The 12,018-nt window shown below is 41.2% G+C and overlaps 1 protein-coding gene across 1 annotated transcript in view; it reads left to right on the top strand.

Moving 5' to 3' along the window:
• The window catches only part of ARNT2 (aryl hydrocarbon receptor nuclear translocator 2), a gene marked incomplete at both ends in the record, with an annotated part of 97,268 nt that overhangs the window by 34,915 nt on the left and 50,335 nt on the right, over positions 1-12,018 (top strand). Inside the window, 2 exons of the mRNA XM_080351116.1 lie at positions 1,303-1,516; positions 3,548-3,761. Coding sequence (XP_080207242.1) covers positions 1,303-1,516; positions 3,548-3,761 — 428 coding nt within the window. The remainder of the gene's footprint in view (positions 1-1,302; positions 1,517-3,547; positions 3,762-12,018) is intronic.

The following is a 12,018-nucleotide window of genomic DNA, read 5'->3' as shown; positions in this document are numbered from 1 at the left end:
CCTTTATTAAAAGTAACCAAAACGTGTGCCAAGTCTTCTGCTTTCCTGATCAGTCTTCATAACAGCCAGCTCTAAAGAATGTTGCAGTTTCTTTTAATGTTATGTTATCATACCAATCAATACTGGTGGACTCTTCAAGTGATCACCTTCCACATCTTGTTGGATCAGCCAGCGATCCCACAAGAAAATGCCATCCACGGCTCATTGAAATCAGTGGAAGATGCTACTTTGACATCTGAAGCATCATGTACCTGTTGTGTACTTGTGTTTAGCTGCCACCTGACAGGTACAGTATGGGAAAAATAAGTGCTTGGCACTGAAGTATTCTGGGTCCATTTGGACCAGTTCAGATGTATATATTGGTGTAGTTCCTTAATAGTGATCAAGCAATGGTGATTTACAGTATGGGAAAACTGAACTCCAGATCGTCAGTTCTGAAACACTTTGGTGACTGCTCATTTTGAGAATTCTCAAATTTGACTCACCACCTCAGTCATATGTTTGCTATAAAGGATGAGAACATGGGAGCTCGGCCCAAAGTGGGCCATCATTAAGTACTGTCATTGTTGTTTCCCTGCTGTGCTAGATTGTTCTCGAACATAAATCCTGATCTGTCTGACAAGCCAGATGTTTACTTGCTGTCTTTCATACTCATTTTATTTATTTACAGAGATTTTTTTTACATGTACTGTTATACCACATATAGTCCCTGTCCTGCAGTCTGATCCCATAGGGATATAGCGTCTCCCTGCAGGAGATGTGGGATGCTCCACCCAGCATTACAGGACTGGAGATCTGTGTTGTCATTGAGTGGGTTTTTATGTAAGTCAGTGCTGACACTTACTGCTGACCTGATACAGCTGTTAGTGAGCCGTTTCCTCTAAAACAAACGTTCTATAAGCAGATCCAACACCTTGAGCAAGGACTGGAAGCTGTGAGATGCATCACAGCAAATTTAGGAGTTTGGCTGGAGATAACAGTTGTCAGTTCTTCACATCTCTACTTCATTTGTTTCCTTTAAACCACAGGAAATTAAACCGTTAAGAGATTAAGGCCACAATCCAATAGCTAGAAATATGGACTCTTTTCACAGCTGTGGGCAAATCGTATTTATCCTTCTGTGGCCTGGATGTTCTGTCTATAAACTGAGGGATAATAGTACTTAGCTTTGTAAAGCACTTCTCTTTCCCGGGGTGAAAACAGCAAAACAAGTGTGAAGTATTATGATTCGCTACCTCCAGTTGAAATTCTTACTAATCGTGTCCGCTTTTTTGTTGATTTGGTGTTTCTTTAAATGTTCAGGGAGAATCATAGTGAAATTGAGAGACGCAGGAGAAATAAGATGACACAGTACATCACCGAACTCTCTGATATGGTGCCCACTTGTAGCGCATTGGCTCGTAAGCCTGACAAGTTGACAATTCTTCGTATGGCCGTTTCACACATGAAATCAATGCGGGGCACTGGAAACAAATCTACTGATGGAGCTTACAAGCCATCGTTTCTTACAGAACAGGTAGATTTTTCACAATGTCCTTTTTTTTTCTGGTTTGTGGTCTTAAAAGATGTGAAGAAATGCTGAGAGGAGTAGAGTCTCAGCTTGATGCTTTGCTGTTCTGTAGTAACTGGTAGAAGCTATATGTCCAAGGTGTGAATACAGACATTTTTTTGGTGACTGTTTGGACTTGATCTTAACTATATGACAAGCCTTTCTCCCTGGAGCAGCAAAATGGGCATTATTGTCATTGAGGTATGTCCGTCTGAAAAGCAAATCATTTGCTCCTCTCATCACTGGCAAGGAATTTTCACCTCCAGAACCGCGTTCTTCCCATCCTAATGAAGATCCTGTAAATAGGGAGAAATTAATCTGGAAAGACTTTCCACTCATGGTTTAGAGGAAGGTTAAAAACATTGTTTAGTCTTTATGTGTAAGTTCCCGGCAACTGAACTGTGCAGAGATTAATCCCCTTTGTACTGGCTGAGTTACTTCATTGGTTACACTTTTGATAGAAGGAAGATGTAACCAGTGCTTGCAGGAAAACTGCGTTTAACCGAGCGCACTGAAAATTCCTACCACCTTCATTGTTTTTGAAGTCCTATGGGTATAACGTGCATTTTTGTGGTCTGAAGGATTTAAGCACTTACACACGTAAGCGATGGCTAGAGGCAATACTTCTTTCTACTGGACAAACAGCAGCTGCTGCTGACCTCGCGGTGTTCCCATCTCTACTTGTTCTGGCTTTCCTGACGTGTTTCTGGAGGGACGATGCTACTCTACTGGTTGTTGGTAGGGCACCCTGGCCACTTCTCATTGCAACTTTTTGGTTTTTTGAACCTGCAGAATGAGTTTATCTTCATATTTGTTAATAACGTATGCAGAACAGCTCTCATTATCTTCTATGTAGTGCAGCCAGCTATACAGTGAGGGTTTTTGTTCAGTCAGTGGTTCAGTTTAGTCAGTGGCTTTCTCTATAAAGAAACAGCAGAAGCTGACAGTCTGTTAAGTGTATCTTGAGATGTTATGCATTTCTTTAGTAGAATTTGTCGGATTTTGATCCTCACCTAATCAGCTAATACCTGCCGCTTGCACACCAGCCATGCTGACCTGTCCAACCTGGAATGGGACTCAGATTGCCCAAAGCTCTCTGTCCCACTTCCACATGCAGTATCTGAGCAAGCTCTGGTGGTCACCGGAGCCACCAAGCAAAGGCTATTGGAGCTTGTTTCCCAGGCATTGGAGTGGTTGTTGTTATCCTTTCCCATGAGGGGTTTTCCAGCTCTGTTAAGCAAAGGTAGCGTTTCTGTGTGATGGTCGGGGCTCTGGGTGCTGCATCTCAGGCAGATGTGAGGGCGTCTCAGGACAGAAGTGTCCAGGATGATGAAAAGGCCAAAGACAAAGGTGTTCCAGACCCTTTGGATCTCACATGCACAGGCTGGAAAAATAAAGCGAGAAGTGATACAACCATCTTGTGTAGTGGCTCAGGCCCCTTAATGGGAGGGGAAGCTGGGGATTCCTGCCCTTGTTCCCGTTACACTTTCTGCCTTTTATCCAGGGACTGTTTAATTTACAAATAGAGCTCATCCTGAGGGGGAAAAAAGTAGTAAACCAAACCAAAACAACCAGAAAGAATTGTTGGTTTCTTTCCAAATACATTATTTAGGACATTCAATTAAGGAGTGAGTTTGCTTTATGAGTTATAGCTGTTCATTTCCGTTGTTTATACTCTGAAATAACTTTTATTTTTTTAATGTTAGATGCCTATCACATAATATGCAATGAGTTTTATTTACTTAATTTTCGTAAAGTGCATTGAGATGAACAGATGAAAGGCAATAAAGGAAAACAAAGTGTTTGTTATTGAGATCAGCAATTTATGGCTTGCTGCAAGTTCAGTTGTGTTGTTATACCAGGAATACAGGGAAAAATTCTGCTTAGGCTGTGATTAGCTACTAAGATCGCAAGAAAACAATATTCTTTGGCAGTGACAGATGTGTTATTTAATTCCCTTTTCTTGCTGGCATTCTAATAAAATCCTTTCTTTGGAAGGAACTGAAACATCTTATCCTGGAGGCTGCAGATGGGTTCCTGTTTGTAGTTGCAGCTGAGACGGGAAGAGTGATCTACGTATCGGATTCAGTGACTCCGGTGCTGAACCAGCCACAGTCTGAATGGTTTGGCAGCACTTTGTACGAACAGGTTCATCCAGACGACGTGGAAAAGCTGCGAGAGCAACTATGTACATCCGAAAACTCAATGACAGGTCAGCTATGTCTGATGTATGGTTCCGTGTGTTACAGATCCCTACAGAGCTTTTCTGACATTCAAAATGCCTGGTTTAAGAATCTGATAAAAATGAAAGCAAGATTTAACCACGTATTTTTGCTCGCAGTGCCATAATATAAATGTTCTTTTGCATGACTGCATTTTGCTTCCTATTTGTTTGACTTCAGTCAATCCACCTTCACGTAGCTCTGCATTCCAGCTTCTGGCTTGGGTAGGTTTGGAATCTGGATTGTTTTCAGGCTTGGTCTGGAACTCTAGATTGTCTTCCTGTCGTTGTCAATGAACTTGTGACTTCTTTACAAATATGTGTTTCTTTAGGGCAGTGCGTATTTTGAAGGCAAAAATCATACTTTAGACTCTTCCATTTTCATAAAATGCCTTGTGGCTTGATAACAGGAATCCTGGGGAAAAAATGCAGTGTTTCACAGCTAAAAATCTAGTGGATTTTAAATGGGAGGCTTGCTCCTGTAGTAGTGGTGTAAGTTAGCTGTAAGTTGACTACCTACCATTTTGCACATAAAAATAAACCATATTAATATCTTCAGTTTAACTCTGATTTTTACAGTTATTCATACTCAAGACTGCCAGTAGGAAACTACCCTTGTCTCTAATAACATACATGTATGTTAGAGCTATGAGAATTAGCTCAATCCTGCTTTGACTTGAACTTAGAAAGGAGGAAATTCAACTTCTCTTTTTATTCTTCCACATAGTATGTTCGCAGCTAAAGGCAAAAAGCTAGGGGAGAATGTTTATAACAAAGTCTTGATCCATGCAAAAGTCACATAATTTCCTCTTTCTTTAGTTATTCAGAATTCTGACCTGGTTTGCTGGAAGTTTTGTTGTGTTTCATAACTCAAAGGACAGTGATCCAGTTTTGAGTGAACCTGCACACTGTTTACAGCTTCCATGTCAAAACAGTGCCAAATTCATGATTTCCTGTGGTTTGAATGTGATGTGGGTTTGGCAGAGCTTTTGTGTATTAGAATTGGAAACTCAGAATTCTGTGGTGAAAATCCAGATGGACTGAAACCAAGGGAACAGTTAGGGGAACCTGTGCAGAGCAAACCAGCTGAGTTTCATTCCACGAGACTTGCAAAAACGCACCGCCTCTGTTTTTATCATGTAGCATGTATTACATTTTAACATGCTACCATCTTCTTCCAAGGGCTTATTCCAGAGCCTCAGTGAACAGTCATGTTTCAACTCCCAAAAGCGCTCGGTTATGGGGCTTAAACCTGCACAAACTAGAGCAGGACTAGACAAATACAGAACACTCCTGAAAACCCAACTGTGTTTTCCCCAGTTTTAACCGTGTGCTTTTCTTTTACACTGAATATTAATCTGTAACCAGCGGAAAGAGACGTTCAAATAACAGTGTTTATAGGGCTAAATCTTTTCCCTGCCTGAGTGTTTTGAGTTGTTAGATTGACACAGAAGGGCCGTAAATCTGCTGTACCTGGACAACTGAACATTTTTGCAGTGTGAGGAAAACATCAGCCTGTTCAGAGCCAGGGTAGCCTGCTTAACTACACTTCTTAAGGTGCAGAGGCAGCCTGGTTGTAGAAAGGTGCTTTTTACACACTGGAGAGTGTGTGTAGTTACAACTGTTCCAAGCAACTGCAAGTAAGAACAGTAAGTAATTGGTCCTAAGAGTATGGGGCACACTGTGCAAGTTTTCCTTTACAAAGTTATTGTGGTTACATGTACTGTGCAATTTTTTGGCCAGCTGAACATCTCACAAGCCATAAACACAATCATCTGCTTCTGAATATAGACAGACATATAGTTGTATGTATATCTTGTCTTGTAAGATCATCAAAGAACAAATTTTTAAGATGTCTGATGCATTTTTCTAGCTTCTTAATAAAATCAGTGTAAAGCAAGTGAGATCATAATACAGTCCTGCTTTTTGAGTAGTTCTGTTTTAACGATTTGGCAGGTGAAGTACATTTAATTAGTATACTAGTAGTTTTATCAGTCTGTAGAGCATCTAGATAAACACAAAGCTCTAAATTTTGCTGTATTGAACTTGCACTTCCTTGACCATGTAATGTACCATTAAATAAGAAAAGCAGCCTTTTACAAGGATGGTCAGCCCAGCATCAATTTGCTTGTAAAAACCATGCAGCAGGACTTCAGCAGCATCTCTCTCCCTCCTGTGAGATACCTTTCTGGGAGCAAAGTGATTCTCAACCACTTACACCGTCCTTCCTGTAACACAAGACATATTGAGAGTTGCAGCTTTGTACTAGGTAGGAATCAAATGAGATGTTGCAGTGAACAGAAGTAATGGGTGCCTTAGTGACATTTTAAAAGAAGTCATGTAGGCAAATGCGTTTCCTTTAAGTCAATATTTGTCAAACCATTTGGGCAGCCCCCAAGTCTCTCTTGGCTTTCCAGAGTTATGTTTCACACAGAAGAAAGGGCAACACAGAGCTTGGAAGAGATGCGAACTGCAAGCCAGCCAGCTGTGCTTGACATTTTTCCTGCTCAAATTGAAGTTTGCTGCATGCAGCAGGAAAATCCCCATCGTTTGGTGACCTCTGGCCATTGAGCACAGGGTCTGCTTAGGGAAAATAGAGAGTTTTGCAGGCGAAAGTGTCATGATATGTCATGATTTTTAATTTTCCTCTCTTACTCATCTTCTCAGGGTCCATTTTCTCAACCCTGTAACCTCCTCCATCAGAGCCATGTCCTTTGATTGTATTTGTTTGTCCTGTTACTAGTGTCGATTATTAGCGCTGCATTTCTGGGCTTTTCCCAGCACCTCTTAGCAATCCTGCCACCCAAGGAAGCTGGTCCAGACCCCAAGGACTTGGGAGCTGCCACTGCCGAAGGGGAGCGATGGAGAAGAAGCTGGTGGAGAAAGGAGGCGCTCTGTCACATTTCTGCGCCCAGAAGACTGGGACTGTGGTTGCATGAGCGTTTCTTTGGCAGTCACACCAGCTTATGCAATCCTCACCTCATCTCACCCTTTCCTCCTTTGGCATCTCTGTGGTACTACAGTGAGTCACATCAAGGCTGAGCGCTAAGCTAAGCAAAAAAAAACCGGTTTTGGTAGAGCCAGCTCTTTGGCCCACCTTATCATATGGTTGCTTGAACTCTTGTGCTTACACCAAGGAGAAGCCAGGGGTGAATAGTTAAGGGTAAGGAGAGGACGGGACTTCAGGAGCAGTAAAACCATATGTCAAATTGAAGTGGTTGTTTAACTATGGCCTAAACCCCATGGTGTGTTTGCAGAGTGAATTGCTTCCTCTATTTTTAACTCTCGGGATATGGAGAAGGATGGATAGCTTCTATTCCATTTGATATCCTTGGAGATTTTATTCCCTGGAAATGGAACAATTGTCTGCTTGTTTGTTGCACATTAATTGCTAACACATTGTGGTAACAGGAAAGCTGAACTGTGAAGTATATGTACAGTTTGAAATACTCTAGAAAATACAGCAGCTGATGATAGCAACAAATAGAGTTCCCAAGAAGTCTTTACATGCGTCATTGGCCTGATTAATCAGAATGGGCCAGATATTCAGAGTAATAATTTATTTTCCCTCTTTGTTCTTGAAAATCTGCAGATGGGAAGACAAATCACTTCAAATATGGATGAAGATCAGATCCCACAGTAGGATCCATTAACAAAAACCTCTTTCCCCTTAGGATACACTCATGAAACTTGATGAATGTTGGGTTCAGATGCAGGTTCTGGGCTGGAACTTGTGAAAGGCTGAATAACACACAGCACAGTGGAATCCTAATGCAAGCGAAAGGCTCTGAACAGCTGTGGACAACAAATTTCTAATGGCACAGAGAACTGACAGAACTTAGATTAAAGTGCAAAGAAAAACGACTTGCAAAGAATGCCTCTGCTACACTTACTTTCCAAAAAATGACTGAGCAAGTATTGCAGTAGATTGTCTTTCTGTTAAAATATAGTGCTCCGGAACACTTTGCCAGACTGATTTCTACCAATCTAATTCTCCATAAGCAGTTCATAAAAGAGCAGAATGAGGAATATAGGTACCTCTGTATGGTTGCCTGGAAGAACTCCAAGGGATTCCATGGTGTGTCTGAGATGTTCTTGTCAAGGCTGTGAGGTCCCTGTTCCTGCAGCCAACATCTCCAGTGGTCCAAATGGGAAACACCCAAGTTTATTATATTTGATTCTGAGCCCCAGGCAGCACAGCACATAGTAATCCAGCTATGACATCTTTCTTCAGCCTCGCTCTCTATAGCTAAGGTGAGACAGGGAGCAGCAAATGTAATCCCATCCGTGTCACAAAGCCTCCTGAGCACATTCAGGTTCAGGTGTCCTCACAAACTGTTTTAGCTGAGTAGTTTAAGAGGTTTTGAAACTGCAGATGTGTGACTGCAGGGAAGTGATGAGAACCAGAACCTCTACAGCTTTCATTTTCAAGTGACTTAAAAATGACTAAGTCAATTTACTTCCTAGCTGAGAAAGATTAATCGAGGTTACTTCTGGACAGAACTTGTATGCCAAGTTTAATCTTGGCATGATGTTTTATTGCCATATTTTATAAGTCCAAAAAAGTAGAAATTTATTATGGAAATAGTGACTGACCACAGCAGAAGTTGAGCTGATAGGCACCTTTTTAGAAGAAAAGACCATTGTGTGACAATTTGCTGTGGTTCATGAATATTATGGAAATATCACTCCATGTTATACAAGCAGAGATTTGGATTGGGGAACTAATCTCATGGAGCATGCAAATCATGTGTTGTCTTGCAATCATGGTTTCAGCATACACAGTTTTCTCCCTGACTGCAAAACTTTCTGTTACCAAGCACAGTTTGTAGACAGAGCCACAAAATCCAGATGATGTAGAGTCAAACTATCTGTAAAATTGAGAAAAATAAGTGTTTAACTCAAAAGAGGGCAGTGCCAGAGACCAATGGAGAAGCAAAGTAAAGCTTTCCACAGCACTGAACAGATGGGCAGTGCTCAACAAATGGTAAATAACCATGTGAAAGAAAAGATTAGGAATAACTTCTCTCTACGATAGATGGTCTTCCCAAAAATGAGTGCAGGACTACGTGTGCTGTGAGCTCCTCTTATACTTCTATGGCAGTTTTCCGATGATTTCTGCATGATTTTTCTTATAAGAAAAGGGATTCTTCTCATATGGGCAGCCAGGAAGTGAATGCAAATGTGATCGCTGAACTCTGACCTCAGGGATTGATTTAGGGGAAACTGTAACCGATATGAAGAAGAGCCGGATGAGGCTCTTATTTGGCTTCATGTGCAGAATTCTCCGAAGAAGTTCAAAGTCTAACCTGAGGCATGACCAGAAACTCAGCCCTGGCACATGTAATTCTGTTATGCGCTAAATGTCATCATCAGTAACAGTAAAACTCATATCCAATGAACAAATATTATCAAAACATTTAATTAATGGGATGATTTCTGCACTGTATTAGCAACACAGGAAGTTTCTCATTCAGGTGGAAATTCAATAGGCCTATTTTTTTTTAACAGGGTTAAAAAGTCTATTTATGGTTATTGGTGCCAAAAAATGTATACAAATAATCTGTTTTCAGATGCTTTGTTTTCCTTGTGTATTTTGTAGAAGTTCAGATACTTGCCACAGATGGATGCTTTTCTACTCAGAGCTCTTAACTCTCCTTGAAATAAATAAAAAGATAAAAAAAATCCCTTATGTTCAGAGAAGTGTGTCCTTGCGGAGACAGTTGGCAAAACAAGGAGCTGTAGGTAAACCTCCTTTGGGACTATGTTTTCTAGGCTTTGGTTCTGAAGAGCACATTTATCTGAGCTTTATGCATTGGAAAGGTGCTCTGCATGTAAAGGGCTGTTTCACTGACAGCACTTGATTTCTTTTCTTTTCTTATGTTTTTACTTCTGTTTGTGAACTCTTTTAAGTACATGAACCCTAAAGAACCATCTGTCTCTGAAACGTGCCCAGCCCAGCAGCTTACTAAGTCAGAGTACAGAGAATTAAAACCAGATCCCAGCATTTTACATTTTAACATCTAAGCACAGGATGACTGACCCAGTCAGCCCATCAGCCTCCAGGCAGGTAGGGAATGAGTTGTATAATTTTCTGTTTATACAGAGAGTTAATAGCTACTTGTGCGTTTTACCCCAGGGTAAAACTGGTTCATCATCAGCTGTTTTCACTGAATGTCCAAGAAACATCACAGCCTGTAGAGGGAAGACAAGCAGGCATCCAGTAAACACCACACAGCAAATAAGTCTCTATATACATGATATGAGATGTCCTGAAATCTTTCCTGTCTCTGCAGGTCCGTCTGAAATTTGGCACTTATTATTTTATATGATTTTTCCACCCACACACACATACCCACACACCTCCCAATTTATTCCTTAGAAGGATGCAGCTGTGCCAGGATTATTGCACCTGCAGTGGAGGGGAACGGAGAGATTTTTGAAAAGAGAAGCTTCAACACTGAGAGTGTCCCCTGAAAAAGAGAGGACAATTCTTGAAACATACTGCCATGTATAGAACGTGAGTGATTCATGCGAATGAAGTATTCATATTTCAGGTTTCAGTCTGGTTTTCTTGTAGAAAAATCCAGTTTTGGCAGGGCATCTTCTCCTATTTGAAGTGTGAAATCTTGGAAGAGATTTGGCTCATTGCTAACAACTACCGAATCAGCATGTGATACCTGTTTTTCAGTGAAGTTATGTGGTCCCACCGGCATTGCGGAGAGTGAAGAGGATGTTTCAGATGTAAGAGTTTCCATACACACCAGCCCATTGTGGTGCCATTGTTCCAGATAAAAAAGTCTGTCTGCATTTTTGTGGACTGTTTGTTCTCATAGCAGGACGGTCACAGTGCCAGCCAGAGGTGGCCTCTGAATTGGGCAGTGCCGAGCGTAGGAATTTGTGGGGTTTCAGCTTTAGTCTGTTCAGCTGGTGGGTTTTTACATGTAGGGTGGAGGAAATGAATGTTCTGCTTCTCCCATCCCCATTCTCTTTAGAAGCAAATGAAGTGCAGTAGATGCTTAGGAAACAATGAAGCTGTGTCTATACAGCATCTGCATCTTGGTCATCTCGCTGGCACGTGCCTACAGGTGATACCCAAAGCCTCCATGTCTTCAGCTTCTCTTCTGTCATCACTTGGTTTGATCCAACACAGTTTGCCAACTCCCAAAACAGAAAAGCTTAAGGGTGAGCAAGAGCTGTCCGAGTCTGTGGCTGTGCTGGGCTCTCTAGAAGGCAGAGAAGGAAAGCTTAAGATACTCTGTGCATTAAATTACACATACGGGACTTAATGTTGCCTTTGCAAGTGGGTCGCCTTGTTTTTCAGTTGAAGTGAATGAAACAAATCCTTCATTCATTTGTGGCTATGTGACCAGTGACTGTGGTCCCATGGTCTTACAGGGACAATGCAGAGGGTGGAATTCGGCTTTTTGTACTGTTTATGTGAGAAAGAGGATTTTAAGGCCTTAGAGCTCCATTCTTGCCCTTTGACACACTGGACAATACCAGAGAAATAAGAAAAACCCAGTCTGCTCTCAAAAAATAAGTACTTTAAAATGATCATATTTTAAACATATGGTACATTTAATCTCTGTAACTGATTCCAAGCAAAGTTTGTTTTGCTTTGCTCTCTTGGGCTATTTCTGGGGAGAAAAAAAATCCCAAATGTTGGGAGAAGCCAGCTATGTATGAAACAGTTCATAAAGCAACTCCTACACAAACACAGTGACCCAGTGGTATCCCCACTGCTGAGACGCTCCATTTGGGTGGATAGTCCTGGAAGGAAAACTAGTGATAATGAGTTGCATTTTTTTTTAACTACTTTGGTAATTATAATGGTGGTTTAGAGAGATCACTACATGTTTTTACCAAAATAAGGGACCAGTGTTAGCCTAGTACTTTGAGACAGACTTATGACACCTGATTAGCACTAGGGAATGCTCTTAGGGTGAATTTTCAGGTATTTGGGCATGCATGTGCAAGTGGGTTTTGTGGTCGCTATTCAGTCTTCACCTTGAGTTTCTCTCTCAGAAACTGCCGGATACTTAGGTCTGTTATCACAGATGTTTGGACCATTTTCAGTTGCTGGGTTTCAAGGGTGGTGGAGCTTTTTAACGTTCAATATTTATTCAACCTGCTCTGTTTTGTTAAACATCATGAAATACATGGAGTTAGTGATTTTTAATTTTTTTTCCCCTTTAAAAAACACTAACGTGCCACAAGTACCTGCCTAGCGTCTTTGGTTAACACA

Source organism: Nesoenas mayeri, assembly GCF_963082525.1.
Source record: "Nesoenas mayeri genome assembly, chromosome: 11".
Taxonomy (NCBI): domain Eukaryota; kingdom Metazoa; phylum Chordata; class Aves; order Columbiformes; family Columbidae; genus Nesoenas; species Nesoenas mayeri.
Note: the sequence above shows the minus strand (reverse complement) of the source record. Positions and strands in the feature narration are given on the sequence as shown.